The following is a 23750-nucleotide window of genomic DNA, read 5'->3' as shown; positions in this document are numbered from 1 at the left end:
GTTATTGATGTGCATGTGAATATTCCCATATTCATATGTCCTCCAAGGCCTTGTAACGATTTACTGATGTATCGGAGAACATTCATACAAAAAAAAACTTTAATTTAATATGGTATATAGAACTTTGCTAGAGACATGTCTCCAGAGACTTTTACTAGTTTTACTGTGCCTCAGTAGCTAATGAATCATCACCCATTTTAAAACTCTTTTTAAAGTCTTATGACTTTAAATGTCAAACCATGCTTTAAATCTACCCTTCATCACATCTCTTACTGGCACACTATTAACAAACAAACCTAAAAGTTTCATGAATTACATACAGAGGCATAGTTCAATGCTGCCTTCTCTGCCGCCTTTGTATGTCCCTATTTATTTATGTCAGAGGACATGGCCACAATTATCTCTTTGTGCAAAAAAAAAAAAAAAAAAAAAAAAATACTGAAAGTGATCCGGGTGTCACTATGCTACACTGTGCTTTCTAGATCCCTGCGCCAAGCCGGGGCCAGGCTGAGAAATGGGAGAAAAAGTAACGCACAGAATGAGAGGTGATGAGTTCAGAGAAGATAGCAGTATAGGTGATTAGAAGCAAGACTTTACACACAAACATACACACACACAGCTCCTGAAAGGCCAATAACACTGTAACAGGTGCATGGCAACAATAGCATGTGGCTTATTAATAGAGCTGCAGTTACCCCAGGGAGGATAGCTAGAGTTACACGTGGAGAAATGTAATAGTAATTTGATGTTAATCACATAAACAAGCCATTTTAACACCTCAAAGCAGATGGGATTTGACTGCAAATTCTCAGTATATTTAAAAAAAAAACCCTAATAAATCTTAAACACAAGGCACCAATCAATAAACTGGTAAGAAAAATCAAGTCAAGGCCGGGTCATTTAGAAGACTGGAGATGTGTGTACATCGATGAAATGAATTCAACCATTCTATAGATGTATGATCACATGACATGTAACCTGCATCGTAACCTGTACATAAATAAAGAGTTCTAAAGATTCGAACAAAGTGCTTATCGAGCTATGACCTTTGAGTTCTTTTGAATATCTTCTAATTTTATAATGATTGATCAACTTACCTAGCCTTGTGTATTCAAGAGTCCCAGCCATCCATATTAATCAGATTCAAAGTTGTGTATTGAATCCAAAAATAATACCGAAAGAAACAAAAATCGCAAAAAACTCACAAATCGTAGCCGTAAATTGATGTATTATGGATCTGGTCACCGGATTGACGTGCTGTCTAAATCGAGCTCACAATGAGCATTGATACTGGCACTGCTCGCTTTAACGCTGCTGGAGCTGGTGGAGGCAGCCACTCTCCTCACGAGCCAGAGCAGTGGAAAATAAAGAGAGAGAAAGACCCACAGGAAAAGCCTTAGTCATGGCCTGTTGTCCAGTGTCTACAACTCCTGTCTTCCTCCGCCTCCACTTCCCCTAAATTACACAAGAGCTGTTAGGAAGATTCGGAGAGGAACAACAGCCCTTAGTGTCCCAATTCCCTTTCCTAGAGCAATATTCTCTTCTACTTTATCTTAGGGAACTAGTGTGGCTGTGGTGGGTGTCTGCTGAATCAGCCGGCGACATGTGTGATCACTGCACTTGTGTCGGACGAGTTCTGTTCCCATTTAATACATTAGCCTTGTTTTTATGCAATATGCAAAACACATCAGGTCATATTTTGTGTTTCCTTTAATCCATTCTCTATAGCATGTGGTAGCCTAGAGTTTAAGGTGTTGGGCTACCAATCAGAAGGTTGAGGGTTCAATCCCAGGTCCACCAAACTGGAGGGAGGGGTGTGAACTTGGAGATAGCGTGCAAATGGACAAAACAGAGGGGAGAAAGAAGGAAGCGACAGCCACAGAATCACACATGATGATACATATGAATGTCATGCATATTGCTCCACTTGACAAGAAAGCCTCCATTAGAACTATACTGTAGTATCAATACAATAAAACTAATATCTATATAAGAAAAACAACTTGGGTTAAGATTGCTTGAAGCTTAATTGTGGTTCTAAATATAAAAATAAATAAAAAGAGAAATAAAATTCCACCTCACCCATTCAGCATACTTTTAAGTAATGACTCCTGACTTTAGCATTTGCACAGGGAGTGTACACGCCAGTCGTGGGTTATCACTTGAAGGAATGTTATCATTATCTAGACAATGTCATACACAGTTCAGGACCTAAACACAAAAGTTCTATGCATTTATTTATTTATTTATTTATTTATTTATTTATTTACTTACTTACTTACTTACTTACTTCAAAATTAATTAGTAGTTTATTTCCTTTTTTTTAAACAATCCAATACAAGTTATTGTGTCAAATGTGATCTAAGGTCAATTCATCTGTGGAGGGAGATCAGAAATACAAATAAACCCCAAATTAATTTATTCATTGGGATTCGGGTATTCTTCAAAATCCTGTTATTTCGGGAAAAAAAAAAATAAAAAATTATCCTATATGATGAGAGATCACGAGTTGATCATAAAAGAATCATTATTTTAAACCTCAACTTGCTTTAAATCATATCGTTGGTAATGGGTTACTACTGTCACTTCAGGTGCACACGCAAAAAAAACATTTTGATTATTTTGAAAAGGAAAAAAATACTAATTTGAGAAAAGCAAGAAATATCCATGTATTAAAACAAATTGACAGCTTAAGTCATTAAAGAAAAAAATGTGTATAAAAGGAGGACTGTTTCCCTGGCATCTTCTTCGCATGTTGAGTAACACTTTATATCCAAGTGATCAACTAGTGACCCATCTAGTATGTCTCAATTTGCAGTGGGTTGTATAGTCCCTAATATCCTGTGTGTGGGCAACATCGGGTTCTTCCTGAAAACATCAGGCATCCTTATGACACATGTCCTCCTGCTTTTCCAACACGGCATCACTGACATTGGTGTGCGAGAGACTTCTGGCTGGGACACTTACAAAAAGCCTTAAAAATATATTTCTAATTTCTTGCCATTTTTCCCCATTTTGTGCTTTAAGCGCTCTCTGAGATTTAACTTATATGGAGTTATGTGAGTGTCACTAAATTGAAAATGAGCTTTGTCATGCACTTTTTTTGCCATTCATCAACAAACACTATACAGTATGGACAAAGGTTTGTGGTTATGGAGAATGTCTGGAGTGAAGTCAATGTTTCAGTTCATCCCAAAGTTCAGGTCATGTCCATGTCTTCATGCAGCTCGCTTTGTGTACAAGGGCATTGTCATGCTGGAACAGGTTTGGACTTTTCCCCTTAGTTCTTGTTAAGAGAAATTGCAGTGCTTAAGTATATAAAGACATCCTGTACAACTGTGTGCATCCATCAATAGTTTCATTTTAAAAGACAGCAAGGGTTTCAGACTATAAGCTGAGAAATGTTGTGATCCTTGGTACAGACATTGAACATTTCATAATTAGAGAGTCTGATTATGAAAAGAAACCAAGGTCTAAGTATTTTTGTGACAGCGATTGCTGACTCACAGTCAGCCGGTGATGACTTGGATATTTCTGTGGTATATACTGAAACTTAAAGGAAGCCAAAAGCTGCCTTTTGTATCTGGTGACATTTATGAAGATGGCAAACAAGAGCTAATTATTATGCAAGACAGGAGGCATTTGGGTTGCCAGATTAGTAACCTCACTCATCACTCACTCATTTTCTACCGCTTATCCAAACTTCTCAGGTCACAGGGAGCCTGTGCCTATCTCAGGCGTCATCGGGCATCAAGGCAGGATACACCCTGGACGGAGTGCCAACCCATTGCAGGGCACACACACACTCTCATTCACTCACACACTATGGACAATTTTCCAGAGATGCCAATCAACCTACCATGCATGTTTTTGGACCGGGGGAGGAAACCGGAGTACCCGGAGGAAACCCCCGAGGCACGGGGAGAACATGTAAACTCCACACACAAAAGGCGGAGGCGGGAATCGAACCTGGAGTTGTGAGGTGAACGTGCTAAACACTAAGCCACCGTGCCCCCCAGATTAGTGACCAAAAACAGTATTTTAAGAGTGACATTTCATTGAAATACTCATGTAACCAGCATTTGTGTTTCAAGTACATATTATTTTCAGCCAATTTCTGCTGACTTTCCAGCTGCTAGTTAGTTACCCATCACATGACAGCTAGTAACTGGAAAGGTAGATGACTAATACATGCTCCCTCCAAGACATGTTAAGCATCTTTAAAAATGGTGGTCCTGTGAAAAATTTTTCCTCACGTTATTTCACATTTAGGATTAATTTAGAGTAGACAATCCATCTACTGGATGGCTTTTGGAATCGGAGGACACAGAAGACACACACACACACACACATGCAGAGAAAACAGAGAACTCCACAGACAGTAATTTAAATATTACAGTAAATATCCCAGAATATATTATTATGGTAATATTCCATATTATTATTTCACCAGTCTGTATGTTTTACTATAAATAGGTTATATGCATGTGTGCAGTAAACTAGCATACTGCTGATGTATTTCTAACACGGAACTAAGCAGGAATAAACTGAACATTTTTTCTGAAAGAATTAAGAAGTTACTAGAAATGGAAAAATGACCTTTAATCATACCAGACATCATGTTTATATATTATTCAAAGGCATGCAGTCTTGTTTTTGCTTGTAGTACGTTTGCACACAGTTGGTTGAAAGAAAATCAATATAATATTATATGAACTAAACAAATTTATAGAACAGTAAGTTTCGGTCCACGAGTTTGTTCATTTTAGCATTCCAAGAGCTATAACGGTATATTTCCAATAACCACACCAAGACCTTTGACTGTGTACATTACTCTGCTCAACACTACGTAAAAAATTCCACTTCCTATTTTTTTCTTACGACCCCATTACTGCCGTTGACATAGCGACATAATCAACAGACTTGGCTAACGTTACTTTTCAGAAAAAATAAATACATTTCGACTTAAAATGTGAAAGCTTTTATGACTCCAAGTTTACTAGAAGCACCCTTATAGAAAGGAGCTAACTAGCCGACGTGCGTATTTTCAGGATCTAGTTCCTATAGCAGAGCAACAATAAACAGAACACTTGGCTATACTGTGTCTGATCGTGTCAGTTACTTGATTACTTGTTTATAGAGCTGTTGAATAAAAGCGATGTAAGATTAATTTGTTGTGAACTGTGTAAAAATGGGTCCAGTTTTCTGTATAAGCGATATTGACTCAATTATGCTAATTGTTCTTGCTATAGTACTGTTTATGAACTGAATCGTGCATTTTACACACAATACCATATATGTCAAGTGAAAACCGCTTAAACAGAAAACTAAAAATAGATTTACAAACCAGGACCAATCCCATTTTTACACAATACCAAACCATTACAAGCGAATCTCCTTTTATGAATCTTGATGCCAGCTGTGTCCTGAGGTTATACTGAGGTTCCAGAATGTTCCGATTGGCAACGTTCATGGCTTCCAAATGGGGAGTCAAGTTGCATTACATGTTGAGTCATATTCCTCTTCAAAACAAACCGAATGAATATAAACATGCTGGTTAATATAATGCATGAGTACAAATTTCTGGCTTGTATTTAATTCTGCATCTCACTCTTGGTGAATCAAACCCTTACATAGAGTTTACTAATCATATATTGATATTAAACAGAATGTTGTTTTTGAGTATGTGACAATCCTCCTAGTCCAGCCTTCAGTACAACACTTGATTACTCACTAATTTAGAGTATACTAGGAATTATAATGAGTAAGACAATTCAATAGCCTGTTACTCAGTCTGGACTCATGTCTGCTTTTTGGGAAGCAATTAGTAAGACTGAATTAGTAAGACTAATTCTCTCTTAAAAAAAAAACAATGTACATGATGTAACAATAAAGACCAATTTTCATGACTTTCATGATTTTTTTGGATTGCCATTTTGCCTTTTCCGCTTTATTGCAGGCAACAAAATCCGATATATGATATAACGGTTTGTTACTGTAGACAAAAAGTTACTCCAATAGAATAGACTATTTTTTCCACAGTAAAAAAAGAAAATGACCTGAGTGGCATCTGAATTAACATCTAAAACTATTTAGGCAGGTGTTATGAACTCGATATTAAGAGACGTTGTTCCGAAAGACTTGCACACTTTCCCTCCGTCTCGCCCACTATCGGGCTCCATCGATTTCTCTTGGGGTAAATGGAGAATGCTTTGAGTTCAGTAATATGAAAGAAAATCTAATGGTGTATATCCAATCTAGCATTTTGTATATATACGTACACACATTTATGGTATTTGGCAGACGCCCTAATCCAGAGCGACTTACATTTTATTTCATTTTATACAAGTGAGCAATTGAGAGTTAGGGGCCTTGCTCGGGGGCCCACAGCAGTGGCAGCTTGGTGGACCTGGGCTTCACATCTATAATACACTATATATATTAAAAAAAATGAAATGGGAGGGTTGCATAAAAAAAGAGTAGCTGGCGTAAATCAAAATCAAAATTTGTGGACTGGATGATCTGCTGTGGCAACCGCAAACAGGGAGCAGCTGCAGGACAACAACTTGCATTGTATGTGCATTTCCTTCCATATTATGTTAATCGTTATAGTGTTGAATATGTGCAATATGTCCCACTCTGCCACTTTATGAGTACACACATTGTTTACATCATTACTGCACTGTCTGATAGGATAGCATAGGAATTTCATAGGAAGCACACACACACACACACACACACACACACACACACACACACACACACACACACACACACACATATATATATATATATATTAGATAGATAGATAGATAGATAGATAGATAGATAGATAGATAGATAGATAGATAGATAGATAGATAGATAGATGCTTTATTCGCATGACCAATTTAATCTTCTTGTCGTTTTTTGTTCCATCTTTTTTATAAATAAATCATTTATCGCAGGGATAATTCTATACTGTACTGTGAACTCTACTGTGCCTGAGAACGCACTTTACAGCTCTATTTCTGCCAGTCCCAGGACAATTTGTTTATTATTAATTTTTGGAGGAATTAATAAAAAAAAGTATTGATTGATTTTTCAGATCAATCAATACATACATAAACCATTTTGTTGAGGGTATTAAACCTTGTAGCACTTGTAGAAATTTTACATCGAATCGTTACAGGAGTGTATTGTAACAAGTTCCAATGAATATTTGTGAAGATGAACAACAAATTTAAAAGAGAACATCATGAAGTGTTAATGTTTTGTTAATAGAGCTAATATAAGATTCATAGTTAAGCACAACCAGGCATGGTGTTTTGCCTTTGTTAGTTACTGTAATTCTAGGTTTTTTGGTTCTGTTGGACTTCTGATGTGGGCAAAGCTCTGTTGTTGTTTCCCCATTGTTAAGAAGCTGAGTGGGAAACTGTTAATAGGCTGGCCACCTTGCATTTCCATTCATTCTTGCTGACCTCCCTGCAGCCTTTGACCTGACTCAGGCATACACGCACAGAAAGAGTTTTTACGTAAATGCAAATCGTCACAGAAAAAGGGTCCGAAACTACCGACATTCAACTGCTGGAACAGAACAGCCCTTGTGTTTGCACACACCGAGGGCCGTTTCAATGCTCTAAATTGAGACAACAATGTATTTACAGTACGGTTGTGATGCAAAGGAAGACTCCTCGGCTACTGAGTAGGAGGTCTTAGCTATGACCAAGAAGCTGTTGTGTTCCTAACAATGGCCGGCGGAGACAACGAGATGCACACAGGATATTTCTAGGCCCCACTCGCATACCCAAGCACTCTAGTCGAGAGATGAAAAAAATGTTTCTTTTATTTATTGCCATGTCATTACTGGTATCTTATTGAAAGTGTGCCGTGCGGAGGAAACAAGGCACCACAGAAACAGGCTGTGCGACATTGCTGTGATTTTTTAGCACGGGTGAAAAATCAGACCGAGAGCGAGTTGACAGATTCTTTGGGAGATGGAGCCAGAGATTAGAAGTCGTACTGTATTCAGACATGTTCTGGACAATCGGTGACGGTCATATACAATTTGAATGGAAATTTTTGCTGCCTTAGAGTTTTAGCTGAAGAATTTCTGTCAATTTTCATGTCGACTTAAAAAACAAAATCCTGTTGAATTCTGCTTATACAAAATGCCTTCAATAATGTAGTAATTCACTCTTTGACCAGCTATTTTTTTATTGAAAAGTCTGTTGATTTGCCCAAGTGTCTAACTACATAACACCTTTTTACAAACCTTTTTACTTTTCAAAAGCTTATTAAAAGCCTAAAACCATCAAAAACCTTTAACCATTAAATTAGACCAATAACACAAATATGGATTTTCAGAGACATTAAAAAAAAGTATCAAAAGATATCAATGTGTTAGCGTCATATTACCAACCAGCAAAAATAAATAAATAGAAAAAACAATGAAACAAAAAAACACAACCCAAGAACAAAAGACATTCCCAATTTGAAAGAGATCCCTCATTGATATCAAATTCAGAAATATTACTTTGACTGGTTCCTTCTTAGTATTCTAACTGTAATGTTTTCGGGCATAAAAAAGGTTTTCAGTCAAAAAAAAAAAAAGGTGTACAAACTTTTGCACTCATGTGCACTGTGGCATTAAAAGTACACAATGTTCTAAATGCAGGCATTCAGAGGAGGCTGCTTATTAGGGAAGATTTTTAACCGGCTCGTTTTAGAACGTCTGTTGTTTAAGGAAGAAAATCTACATCACCTTGTAGATCAAATGCACAATGTTATAGGTGTAACAAGTCAATATGCCTGTATGTTGACTGTTCTAAGGCAAATACTTGTATATTTGTAGTTATACTTAATGTTTATCTGTACTTCGTGGTTGGAGCAGTCATGTTGACTTGACATCACTTTTTGAACTCTACGTTTTTTTCGGCTTGTTTTATGAATTATTAATGCAGCACCAAAAATGTACGAGCTATTGTGCAAGAAGCCATGAATAGAAATTCATTTCATTCAAATTATTCACTAGATAGTCCAAAATTCAAGCAAAAATTCAAACACGTTTGCCTGATGGTTTGTTTTTATGGAAACCTAACTGACTAGGATTCAAAAAGGTGGGCACTAATGTAATCTAACCCCAAAGGATGAGCAGCAAAATAGCTAGTTAATTGCATTAAGTAGGCAATAAATCACTTGTGGGCTGCTGTTATAGGAAAACGCTCACGGAGAGGGTGGTGTGATGTGAGCAGTTGTGTGGAACATCTTCCAAAACAAGTTAGTTCCTGTTATCCCCCTCCCTCCCCAGCCTCTTTTTTTGTTCTGTCTCAAAAGTTAACACACACACACACACACACACACACACACACACACACACACACACACACTACAGCTTGTCATGTTACTAAAAAACCACAAAGCCCTCTGTCCTGACAGACAAATTTCCAATGTCTGAAAACTGAAACTGGAAACTTACAACAACACCAACAAAAAAACTAACCATATCGACAATTTTGATTCAAACCATTCAAATGCGAAGAATCCATGAGGACGCCGGTGTAGTTATTAATAACTAATAATATTAGAGCTGCTGTTAGGAAATGTACCTTTGAACCAATCAGAACCAAGCATTCAGCAGCACTGTGGTATGATACAGATTCCCAGGAAGACGTGGATGTTCTTCCTGTTAAATTTGATTCCTACCTCCTGCCGTGTTTGTGGCAGCTGAACTAAACCACCTTGAACCTGTTATGAGCAATCATGAAGTGATAATATAACGTTAATACATGCCCAGCTGTGTGTAAGAGAGAGAGAGCAAGACAGAGAGTGTGATGCTTTACAAACTTTACACAGTAACTCATGCTGCCATTCAGACCCCAACAGCATGCATATATACATATACCCATACACAAATATATATATATATATATATATATATATATATATATATATATATATATATATATATATATATATGTATTACACACACACACACACACACACACAAAACAGTAATATACAGTGAATGTCAGGAGACACAGCACTGTGTATACAAAGACACACACACACACACACACACACACACACACACACAAAACAGTAATATACAGTGAATGTCAGGAGACACAGCACTGTGTATACAAAGACACACACACACACACACACACACACACACAAAGTAAAAGGTGTACACAAGCGATGTGGCACTTTTAATTCCCCACGCTTTACGTAATGAACCGAGTTCCTGCCGCACATGTAGACTGTGTCTGAAATTCCTGGGATGGAAATCTCTCTTATAAAAATTTACCACAAAAACACAAAATCGTGTCAAATAAATACTGCTTGTTACTGTGATTCCTTCACCAAACTTCAGGTAACTGCCATGATACAACTTCCCTTAAATCAGTTATTTCAAAATTGCTGCGTTTTTTTTTTAGCTATTATATTTATTAGTATGTATGACTTTTCATTTGTTTTGAGTGCATCTAATACAACTCACAATCGATTCAAAAACAAGCCTATATATAATAATTGGACCCTCATGTCTTCTGGCGGTGGAAGTTTCAGGAAGAAAAGAAAGTCTCTAAAAGTCGAATAAATAGTAAAAATAATCATTTAACTGTGAGCCTAATGTCTGGGTTGTGTTCATTAAATAAATACATGATGCATATAAAGACATAACGATAGTGCATTTGCCACAATTTGTTGCCTTTTGTTTAATTTAAAGTCTTCTTTATAGCTTAAAAGTATCAACAAGTGCATACGGTCAGCTGCAAAAGTATTGGCACACTACATGAATCTGGATGCAATGAGTGATGTTTTAAACATAATTACATAGGAGTAAATTATTGGTGAAATGATTTCCATTACATCTAAATCATTGCACTCCTCAGAAGACCAAGAGTGATGAAATGGGTAAGAGAGGAAGCCTCGCCCTACTTCTTGTACAGCCAAAATTCCCCATGGTCATACGGTCAAGCGTAATGCAATAGACTTTGTGCAACTGTTCAGCGTAAACACACAGCAATATGGCCATGCCTTACTTTAACTGAGCCACTGGGGGAGGATTAAGCAGTAAAAATCCACTTTAAACAGCCAATGAGTACGGCTCGTTGTGTTTATTGATATTTAGGGCGTCCCTGGACTCCGTGTCAGGTGGAAACCACGCCAAAACAAAGCCAGCAGTTTGGCAGTGAACCAGGAGAAGATCTGTTTGCTCAGACTAAGTGGCTCAAGTCAGAGGTATAAGTGTGAACATGTAGGGTACAATTTAAACAGGATCCTTTGACAAGAAACGAGATGGGCAGGTTTAGGCCGGGATTCATAATTACAGCACCTGAAGCAAAGTCTGGGTGAGGGAAATGAACCGCACATATTTATTGTTACATAATGTGGATCGTTGTATGACTGAGGACGGGAGGGCAGAGGATTTAGGTGCTCTTAGCTGTTCAGAGGACATGCAGGGTCTTAGTGATGGTCAAGTCAGTAAGTAATAAGTTGTTGAGGATTGCTTAGATACCCTACATCTCTGTCTCTCTCTGTCGCTCTCTCACTCTCACTCACTCTTCACGCTCCACCGGCTCTGAGGAACCAAAAACAGGTTGCACATTTACAGGAAAAGGCCACATTACCAAGAGGGCTGTATAAAATCTGTTTAAGTTAATAGTACAAACAGGAATTTTTGTGAACAGCTATTTCACAAAGAGAAACAGAAAAAAAAAATTCTTGAAAAGGGGCTATTTTATCTCTCTTATTTGACCTTTTATGCACTACATGACTGCTTTTTGTTTGCATTGCACAACAATGGACCATTTTATTTTGCATCACATTTACACATAAGCAGGTATCAAGATTAAAGAAGTCGATGTATAAATACACAACTGTGTCTAAAATACTGACAATTTTAGAAAGAGAAATTGAAATTTATTAAGCCGCCTCTTCTGATCTTGTAATAAAACGCGTTTTTTGCTGCCGTATTTCTAAAAAGAAACAAAACAATCTGCCAATAGAATAAGTCTTGTCTTATATTTGTTTATTATAATTGCACACTAGGTTTATTACATTTATAAGATTACATGCATTATTACATTTTCGGCAGAACGAGAAACAAATCAAATCAAAACAAAACCACTACCTAAAAGCAAGCAAAAATGATCATAATAGTGATTTCGCACTGGGATGGGGAGAAATAAAGGGAACCAAGTTACCTATTAGGCGATGTGAGAAGTTTCACCTTTAGTACTAGCGTAGTTTGTGTGGTTTGCATACAACCAAAAAAATGTCAGTCGTTCTGGTCGATGCAATAATGCAAACATACTTTATGTCTTATAATAGTGTAAATATATACTTAATTTTCCTCATTCTCCTGAAGTTACATTTTGTCTGACCACAATGCCTTGAGCTCAGCTTGTGGATTAGAAACCTGTCAGCGTGTAAGACTGAGAAAGTCTGTTCACCATCGCTGCACTCATCTCCTAGAATCAGGATGGAGAGATTTTTTCTTTCTGAGCTCTTTGACTATACCATATTTTCTGTCTCTGTTTTAAAGAATATGGTACCATGAATCAGTCAGAAATAATCCCTGATACTGCACCAAATGATAACCAGTGTGGAAAGAAGGATCTAATTTGACCTGTCGAAATTGTGCATTGGGAAGAATATACATTATATATACTAAATTCACTTTATTCAAAGCTTTATCTGTGTAAAAGTAAAAGAAGGGTTAAAATAAATGGAACATTTAAGGACGGTGCATAAAGAAATTTATATATGGATATTTTAAAGTACTGAAACAAACCAAATGCAACACAGGCTTCATGGTGAAGGCTCTGGATTAAAGGTCAGAAGGTTTGATAAGTTTCTGTTACTTATGTTTCCATCCAAGATACAGATGTAGCTTTTATATATATATATATATATATATATATATATATATATATATATATATATATATATATATATATATATATATATATAGACACAAACAACAGAATGTAACTAATTCAGTGAAAAATTGGAATATCATGTAAAGCATTTGCAAATAAACCATTTCCAATTCTTGTGTTCATCAAAACAATACTGTCATTTCTGGGAAAACTTTTTACTAATCACATGCTTTGTCAAAAAGTCACATGACGTATTTCAAGGAATTGATTCTGTAAATGTCCTACCACTGTAGTTTATGTACATGTCTTCTTATCGTTCAAATCCCAGGACCACTAAGCTGCCACTGCTGGGCCCCTGTGCAAGGCCCCACACCCTCAAACTGCTCAGATTAGATAATGTCCAAATAAAGGCACCTGCCAAATGCCATGAATGTAAATTATAGCGTTTGTTTTAAATGCAATATCCCAAACTCTGAATAGAAATGCATAAATAGAAACATAGCTACCCTCTCTGCTCCAGGGGCTCTGTATCATGGCTTCCAATAAGCAGCAATATGGAAGAAAAGCATTTCATACAGTATGTGGCAAAACAAATTAGGCTGCTGATTGGCTTTTAAACAACGCAATCCCTGCATCCTATGCAATGCCCTGCACTCTTATCAGCTTCCTCTGGTCTACATTAATTGCCCAGTTACCCCAAACAGTGCATTGTGGTACTCCATAAGTGACAAAACCATGTGATTTGTAGTGCAATGGAGGCAGTTTATCTTCTCCATCTTTTAAAACTTGCTTTGATTTCCCAGCTGCTCAGTTTTTTTTATTCATACAGGATATGTCGAGCCTGTAGACAAAAATAACTCAGTGCTCCACATTGTGCTTGACACCACAACCTGATTGGCTGATCTTCTGTCCGCGCACGAGCGCTCCAATGCCTCCTATTGGTCAGAACGCGTAGCACAACTCGCCTTCCCTAACGCTCATTATAAACTAAACATGGACACACACTTAACCAGGAGTAAAGCAAGAACTAATATATATATATATATATATATATATATATATATATATATATATATATATATATATATATATATATATGTAAAAGCACCACAACAAAACAAAACTGTGTACTGTTTATGAGCAGTCAGATAAACTAAACTATGTAAATAAAACGTTTATAAATAAACACGTGATAGATGCACGTCAACCAGTTTGTTTTTGTTGTTTGTTTCTTAATATATGAGCAAATAAATAAAATAAACTTTTTCCACTCTGCCTCCTTTTACCGGAGGTGTCTGATGTGGCAACTTTCAGTACAAAGCCAAAACCATTTCCAACACAATAACAACACAAAATACTGACCTTAAGTAAAGTCCTGAATTAAATCTAAACCCTATCCGATGTTCACGAGAGCCGCAGAGCGCGCGCACACGTATTAACGTGTATAATAAACACTCACCCGCTGAAGGTCAGAAAGTACAAAGTTAAAACCCGGCTGTTGCAGACGCGCAGCTCGGTGACGGTGTCGGAGCCGCGCTCTAGTATCGCTTCCTCCTCCGGTTTCTGGAAGTGAAACTGGTAGAAAAGTGTCCCCTGTGTGACTTTTTTTTGTATTTCACGTCGTCATACCGCTTCAGCGGCCCGCTTTTTGTTTTCGTAGGTCGGTCACCTGTAGGCGCGTGAAAGTGACAGCTGTGCTGACCAATCAGCTTCGAGCACAGAAGGCTTGCATGCGCTATTCATTTACATAAACATCATGCTTGATTAAATATGTTTTTTTTCTTTCTCAAATGCTGCCTTCCATAATGAACACCAATAAAAATTAATTATAAAACAAATAAATGATAAAAAAAATATATCTGCCAAATAACCAGGAATGAATCACCTTAAGTTTAAATGAGATTTCACAATTATTTATTATGTCTGTTTACATTCCTGTGAAGGCTTTTTGTTTAAACAGTGAAACACTCCTTCAACACACACACACACTCACAACTCCACACACACACACCTCTACACATCTCTACACACACACACACACACACACACACACACACACACCTACCTCTACACACACACACACACCTCTACACACACACACACACACACACACACACACACCTACACCTCTACACACACACACACACCTACCTCTACACACACACACCTACCTCTACACACACACACCTACCTCTACACACACACACACCTCTACACACACACACCTACCTCTACACACACACCCACACCTCTACACACACACACACCTACACCTCTACACACACACCCACCTACCTCTACACACACACCTCTACACACACACACCTACCTCTACACACACACACACCTCTACACACCTACACACACACACCTCTACACACACACACACCTCTACATACACACACACACACACACCTCTACATACACACACCTACACCTCTACACACACACACACACACCTACACCTCTACACACACACCTACACCTCTACACACACACCTACACCTCTACACACACACCTACACCTCTACACACACACCTACACCTCTACACACACACCTACACCTCTACACACACACACACACCTCTACACACACACACCTCTACACACACACACACACACCTCCAAAACACACACACACCTACCTCTACACACACACACACACCCCTCTACACACACAACCTCTACACACACCTCTACACACACACACACACACCTCTACACACACCTACACACACACCTCTACACACACACACACACACACACCTCTACAAACACACACACACCCCTCTACACACACACAGACACACACAACCTCTACACACACACACACACACACACACCCCTCTACACACACACACACACGCACACAACTCGACACATACACACAACTCTACACACACACCTCTACACACACCTCTACACACACCTCTACACACACCTCTACACACACACACACACACACAACTCTACACACACACACACAACTCTACACACACACACAACTCTACACACACACACACAACTCTACACACACACACACAACTCTACACACACACACACAACTCTACACACACACACACACACCTCGACACACACACACACGCACACAACTCTACACACACACGCACACAACTCTACACACACACACACACAACTCTACACACACACACACACACACACACACACACACACCTCGACACACACACACACACACACACAACTCTACACACACACACACACACAACTCTACACACACACACACACAACTCTACACACACACACACAACTCTACACACACACACACAACTCTACACACACACACACAACTCTACACACACACACACACACACAACTCTATACACACACACACACACAACTCTATACACACACACACACACAACTCTATACACACACACACACACACAACTCTATACACACACACACACACAACTCTATACACACACACAAACACAACTCTATACACACACACAATGGCAGTAGTGCTGCTTCTTTGCTCAAACAGGAAATGAAGGGTTGTAATATTTATTACAGTGAACATTTCTGACATCCCACTTTTACAGTGAAGAAATGACACCAACTTTAGAGCATTTCTCCAAGTGCAAAATAATTTAACATGTCTTAGGTCTTATGACATCACCCTAAGAAGCATCGCTTGGTAGCGGAAAAAAAATGCCAAAAGCATTGATCCAATAAACAGCTGAACCAATAAACATAAACGCAAAAACATTTGTACAATACATATCCTACCACACATCTTTTATCTAATGAAGCATGCATTGTAACTGCACACACGGTCCTAGAGGGTAAAGCAGCACCACCACCACCACCTCGGTCCTTCAGTCAACACAAAGTTAAAAGCTAATTTAAGAGTTTACTATAAGCATTGGACCCAACATGAAGCAGGGGAAAAAGAAAAAAAAACCTCATTATAGATTTACAGAGGAACGTTTAACGTGTTTCAGATGACTTGTTTTAACTTTAAACATTGCAGAAACACGAGATACAACTTTTCTTGTTTCATTTTAATCGTCAGCCAGAATGTACTCTAAATCTCTTCTGCATGGATATAGTTTTTCTGGAATCTCTGTTTTTTTCCTTTGTAATCAGTATGTGTTCAGACTGCAAGAAATAAGATGTGCATGCAAGACAACATGCTTTTTTCCTCATGTATTATTTTAATACCTGACAAAAGATGCTGGAAGTCACCCTCAGAAAGTAAAGAATTCTGAAACCAGTCTTTGACTAGAATGACTTGGTGTGAAGAACCTAATAAAAAAGCGACTTCAACCCTAAAAACGCACAACACCTGCATGAACCCAGATGTGCTCATGCACAAAACAAGCACACTAACATCAGAAAAGAAAAGTCCAGAAATGATTACTAATGATGGAAGGACGGCTTAATCTTCCTGCCCCACAATCTATGAAATTTTAACTGCAAACTGCCATGGGGAATTGAGGGTGCCACCAGTCCATGAGACGCACACTGTAGACAGGGTCAAGCACCACCTGTATGCCTTGCTCCCCTCGAAGCTTTTTTCCCCGAAGTATCGGGGAATCCTGGAACTCCAAGCGCACACGGTGGTGCCGCATGTCTGTGCTCACATTAATGGTAAACTGAAAGAGGCAGAAAGATGTGGAGTGAGTTCACTTTGTTTTCTATAGATACAGGATAAACATGAAATGCAGGGCAACAATGTGATTCAACATAAACCTGAAAATAAATAAATAAATAAATAAATAAATAAATAGACAGACCAAGTAACAACACAATAAGTAAAAGGGGTTGGATTCCTAAGAAGACTTGTTTCAGATAATTAACAATTTAACCAAACGGTATAAAATTCCTGTTCATTTCAGAGTTTAAGGAAAGGCAGTCCGCAGACGACACGTACTAGTGCAATATACTGTATACAGGAGGAATGAATATGTTTTAAATGCACCAAAATCTGAGTAAATGATGTCCCAAAATATCCAGTAGAGTTTCAGTCCCAGACATGTCAAACCCGAGTCCTTTAATCCTTTGTTTCACTTGTCTAAAGGACACGATGTATAATGCGTACACCCGTCAGCCATAACATTAAAATTGTTTAATATTTTTTTAAGTCTGACTTGTGCTGCCAAAACAGCTCTGACTCCTCAAGGCATAGAGCCCACAAGACATCTGTGGTGTCTGGCATCAAGACGTTAGCAGTCAATATTTAAGTCCTATAAATTGCAAAGAGGGCCTCTCAGTATCAAACTAGTCAGACTGAGATCTGACGAATTTGAATCCCATGTCAACACCTTGTCATGTTCCCAAAAGTATTCCTGAAGAATTTTAGCAGTCTACATTGACCTGCTGAAAAAGAAAGGAAAGAGAAAGTGTATGTGATCTGCATTGGGTTCTGATATTCCTGTGGATATTACTCTGACACACATCACCCGTCTGATTATTGTTCCAGAACATTTCCCAACACATCTGACTGCCTCCACGGGCTTGCCTTCGGTCCATATTACATCCTGGTGAGACCTTTTTTTCCAGGTAAGTGACGCACACCTACCTAGCTGTTCCCATGTAGTTAAAGAAAATGGGATTCATGAGACCAGGCTGTCAACTTCCATTGCTCTGTAGTCCAGTTCTGATGCTCAGATACTCTTTGTTGACATTTTCAGCAGTGGACTAGGTTCAGAATGAGCAGTCTGACTAGACCTCCAGATATGCAGCTTCATACTTTTTCAGTCATTTGTGCTACAGTAGCTCTTCTGTGGTTTTGGACCAGAAAGACTCGGCCTCATTCCCCACACACATCGGTCAGCCGTGCGCAACCCATGTACCTATTGCTAGTTCACCAGTTGTCCTTCCTTGGACCACTTATGGTAGATACTAACCATTGCATAATGGAAACCTGTTGTTTTAGTGATGCTCTTACCCGGTGGTTTAGCTTTCACAATTTGGCTTTTGAAGCAGGAAGGATCTGGGTGACTCACTGACTGTTCACTTGCTGCCTAATATATCCCACCCCCTGACAGGGGCCATTGTAACGAGATACGCAATGTTATTCACATCACCTGTCAGTGGTTTTAATGTTATGGCTGATCGGCGTATACACATTCCAGAACTGTGACACATTCCACTGTGACAGGCTGAGCTGCTCTGAACAGTGCAGGAGACCAAACACATTTTTAATAACTTCCTAATAACCACCACCATTACAAATCTTTGTAAACCAATAGATTCGACAGCGCAGACTTGTTTAATCCCTTTCTCATGTATGCTACTTTTCAGTTAATTGACCAAAACAGCAGTTTTTCCAAATGAAAAAAAGACACTAAGTTGGCCTAAACTTCTTCAGAGGAAACCTTAATAAATATTGTTAAGTATTAATTAATATTTACTATGTACAGCGTGGTCCAGTGGTCTGAGAGTGCACTGTATCTTTTTCCCCTTTATTTGACATTTTAACTAATCATTTTTAAATAGTTTAAACAATTTGAAATACTTAAAAGGTGGGGTGCACGATGTTTGAAAGTCAATGTTGACATTTGATCACCAAAACAAACACGCCCCTAACCCAAATGGGTGTCACCCCTGTTTTGATAGCTCCACCCCACACATATATACGCAACCCAGGCAGAACCTGCTGGGGCAGCTGGCCGAGGGATATTTTTATCAATAAATGAACTCAATGAGTAATACTACGGTAATACAGGTCAAATGTGTTTTTGTAGTACTTTGTGTTTATGTTTAGCTCTGTTTCACGCGGAAGACGACGTTCAACACCTAGAACCCTAGGCAGAGGTAACGGCAGAGGCTAATGTCAGACCTGCGCACTGAACACTCTCTCCACCTCATATTGACAAGACATGCCCCTTTCAGCTCATTGGCTACACGTTTGTTTTGTTAGTCGGCCTGACTCAATTTTCTGAAGCATTTTTCATACATCGTGCACCCCACCTGTAAAAGAATTAAGGTAAGCATTCAATATCTTGCATATATTAAATATGCAAGATATTGAATGCTTACATTAAATCTTTTAAAGTTATTCAGTATTCTGTACTTTTTCTAGATCCCTATTTTAAGCAAATTTGTATGCAATTTTATGATATCGACCATCTTCCTTCAGTTGTATCCATGTCAATAAAGCACATGTTCAGGTGACACTCCAGTGGATTTGATACAAAATGAATCATCAGTTTTTACAAACTAGTAAAGTCCATGCCATTAAGTCGTTATAGCAAGTGGAGGAAATCCAAATATGTACCATTACTGAAGCATATTATACGAGATTGTGATTTTAGAACACAGGGACATGAAAATATGGGGTTTCAGTGCCACCAGGCTACAATGAATGTACAAAGCCTTATAGTGTAACTCATATGTACATGGAAAAGTGGCGTCACTGACCAGGGACAGCGTCATGCCCATGACAACAGAAGTGAAGATGAAGTTGAGGGTGGTGACGCGCAGCAGGTAGCAGTCCGAATCCGGGTTTGTATTGACGTCCTTATACTGCCTGGGCAGCTGTAAACTGTGAGTGCAGCCATTTTTCACCTTGGTGTGCTGAAAGTTAAGAACAGCGGTGAAAACACGAACATCGCTTTTGACAGTGTGTCTGGGTGACCTTTAATGACCTTTAGGTTAGTAAATACTATAAAAATACCTGCTTTTCGAACTTGAAGTTGAATTCCCACATGGGCTCGGATCTAGCGCCGGTGACTTTGTTGACCCAAAACAGCAAACACTACAAATAAGGGAGAAGATGAAAACCAGTCATGCTGTACTCTTTATTCATGCAGTGTAATGAAAGAGGGATTCATTTTGAATAGTGGAGACACTATTTGTTTATTTATTTTTTAGCAGTACTACATAAGTGACTTTCCTATCTTCTTGACCATGTAAATGTAAATGTAATGTAAATGTTGACCAATTGGCTCAGCATTGGAGTGCTGTTTTTTTAACTTTCTTTTTTTTAAATACCTTTTGACCAATCAGGTCACGTTTCGGGTCCAGCGAGACAAAATAAACATGGAGAACTTGCTAGTGAAACATTAGAGATTATTTACAAGGAAATTTACAAGATGATGAATTAAAAGTATTTAATTGTCAACAGTGGGACGTTCAACAAAGTATGCAATGTGATGATTCACTTTAAACTGTAGCTGCATAGATTTCACATGCTTTTCCTCTTCAAAATCTACAGAAGCGAATGACCTCCTCATGACCATATATTAGCTATGACTGGTTATAGGTACTCATCATACCCACCTAGCATTATCTGTATTTCTGTTGCTAACCTTGGAATTTAGTAGCGTGTTTGGAGTTGATTCAGGAAGCGGTGGACTCTTGGACACTCGAAGACTGAATGGCTCATAGAGATGAAAGAGGGAGCGGATTACACGGGCACGAAGACAAAGCATCTTCAAAAGAGAGCCAGGCTGAAGGCGAGAAGGAAGGTCTGCATCAAGACTGTAATGTCTGAGAAAGAGAAAGAGAGAGAGAGAGAGAGAGAGAGAGAGAGAGAGAGAGAGAGAGAGTGTAATGGAACCCAGAGGCAACATACAGAGTTTTGTTTAGTGCCGTTACCAATGAAGTGGATGAGCATCAGCTCCTGATGAACAACTCTGAATATAGACTATAATAAACCACAATGTAATTTTCATATTCATCAAACCAATCATGCACTTTGACAGTTTTATGTCTTGGTAGATTTTAGAAACTTTAAACAAACTTCAGGAGGAAGAAATAACTCTTTGTATCACCACTGTTATAAACAAATCTGACTGCTATAATGGTGCCTTTGCGGGAAAAGAAAACAGTTTGGTATTATAATGCATTAGAATTTCTCTGATTTCTAATGATAAAGCTTACAGACTCTAAAATATATAAATGTTTCACCTACTAACCATTACCTGCATTATTGCTATTTCATAATCAATTGTGCTATGCTTATATACATACATACATAAACAGTTTTACTTGAACTCATGGTACATAAAATGCGCTCAAAAGATCATACATTATATATAATCTATTTGACCGACAAATGAAATACCTCTTATACAGTCTGGTCCAAAACACTGCGGTGCATGTGACTGCCCAGGCATTCTTACAGATCAATGCAAACCTGCAGACATCTTCAGGCCGGATATAGGCAGCAATAACAAGCCATATGTCAATGGGATACTCTTCCCCATCTGCGCCTTCGCCGTTTTCTACAACGTACACCACAAAGACCAAACTTAGGCAGCCAAAAAGAAAAAAAATTCAACTGCAACTACCTATGCATGTTTACTTCCTTAGCAGCCTAGGGAGGCATCAATTAACAAAAATGATCAAAGGACTTTTTTTGGTCCCAGTGATTAATTTCTGAAAAGACTGGTAGGGCACTGGACAGCATTTTTAGGCATCACTTAGTTGTGGTCCGATATGATTGGCAAGATCATTGCAAATCATTCTGTTTATGGTAAATAATATGATTATTCATGATCATTCGCATTGCCACACTGTAAGCACCATTTATGTTTATAGACTGCAAGTCATGGCTAGTGGCGGTTATATGAAAGCGGTTACCTTTGCGTCTCTTGTTCTTCTTCTTACGTGACCCTCTGATTTCTTCGTTACCTCCTTCGGAGTCCAATTCCTCACTGCTGTCATTCTCATCTTTAGCCGTTGACGACAGAACTTCCTGTACAGGACCTTGGGAAGCCTCCACCCCACACAGCAGTTTTACTGAAAGACATCGACCATAAAATCTTTTAACTAACGTTAAATCCATCGCACATAACACTTAACCCAAATATCTCAAAGCTCTCCTTTTAACCTTTGCAGGATTATCACATGGCTTGCAGTATTCAAATCAAAAGTTCTATTTTTTGTAAAATACATCTTTGAAATTCAATTGGATGATCGGTGCGAAAAGATTCGACTCAATCGACTCCATGACTCGAGTCACAAAAAAGAATCATTCTGCACGTTAATGAAGTGAAGTGCTGTTTAAAACAGGTATTCAGTCCCCTTTATAAGCTTACCCTTTTTTTCAAACGCATTCGCAACAGCTTTTTTTAGTCTTCCAGACTTGACGATGGCAGGATCGGCGTTGGCATAGTCAGCCACCGTTACTGCAATCAAAATGAAATGACAACACAGACCGGAAGTGACTCTTTCACATCAGTTCGGTTCAGTTAAATTGTGTAGCATAGACAGCTACATTTAAAGACAACAAGCAAAGATAACAATGATACATTTAATGAAACAATTCACGGGACTTAAAGAATCCCAAGCTTATTTTTTCCGATTTTGTAACACTGTTTTGCTGGAAGTTAGCCTGCATGCTAACAGTGACTGCTAGCTATAATACCTGACTCTGGGCAAACATCGTTGGCTCGAAATTTCAGCCGTTTTCTGTTCCCTTTCTTGGGCATGACGACAAAGCGAGTCTGTGACTGTCTACCGTGACTTCGTGCCCTGCCATGTTTCCAGCAGAGGTAACGAAAAACAGAAAAAAACGGGAGAGAAATTGAAATAAGCTCCTCCAGGATCTTCAGCCATCATGGAACTAGCCTTTGTGCTCACGTTGTTTCTCGCGAGAATTCGGATCTCTCTCTCGACGCTGATTGGATCGCGCTGAAGAGTCGATTCTTCATAACCAGAGTCTAGATGCGTTATGGATTACGTCATCTCAACGTTTGTTTGACTGTAGACTCTAGTTTAAAGGAGTGGCCGATGTTAGAAAAAATATTAATAATATAATGATGAAACATAAATCACGATTTATGTATATCAAAATGCACATTTAGATTAATTAATCAGGTCAGTATCAATATCAATCCAGAAACACCTATAGGTTTATAGTCATGACAGGGCAAACTAAATGTATT

At 38.5% G+C, this 23750-nt stretch overlaps 2 protein-coding genes across 6 annotated transcripts in view; both read right to left on the bottom strand.

The window, feature by feature from the left end:
* Positions 1-14838, bottom strand: part of tfeb (transcription factor EB) — a 32385-nt gene extending 17547 nt beyond the window's left edge. The window contains exon 1 of one of the 5 annotated variants that reach the window (XM_027144290.2): positions 14326-14838. Coding sequence is in view for 3 of the 5 variants with exons in the window: in XM_027144289.2 (XP_027000090.1) it covers positions 1098-1128 (31 nt within the window). In the remaining 2 variants the exon portion in view is untranslated. The other 4 variants (XM_027144291.2, XM_027144289.2, XM_027144287.2 and 1 more) reach the window with 4 other exon arrangements.
* Positions 14839-16397: 1559 nt separating this feature from the next.
* tmem183a (transmembrane protein 183A) lies at positions 16398-23461 on the bottom strand. Its single transcript, XM_027144244.2, has 8 exons — positions 23231-23461; positions 22902-22991; positions 22444-22602; positions 21926-22085; positions 21168-21348; positions 20534-20614; positions 20278-20433; positions 16398-17507 (listed from the first exon to the last, which is right to left on the bottom strand). The coding sequence occupies exons 1-8, from the start codon at positions 23292-23294 to the stop codon at positions 17322-17324; spliced, it is 1077 nt and encodes a 358-aa protein (XP_027000045.1). The 5' UTR covers positions 23295-23461; the 3' UTR covers positions 16398-17321.
* Positions 23462-23750: the final 289 nt, after the last annotated feature.

This window comes from Tachysurus fulvidraco, chromosome 2 (genome assembly GCF_022655615.1).
Source record: "Tachysurus fulvidraco isolate hzauxx_2018 chromosome 2, HZAU_PFXX_2.0, whole genome shotgun sequence".
Lineage (NCBI taxonomy): Eukaryota > Metazoa > Chordata > Actinopteri > Siluriformes > Bagridae > Tachysurus > Tachysurus fulvidraco.
This window is presented reverse-complemented; position numbering and strand designations above follow the sequence as displayed.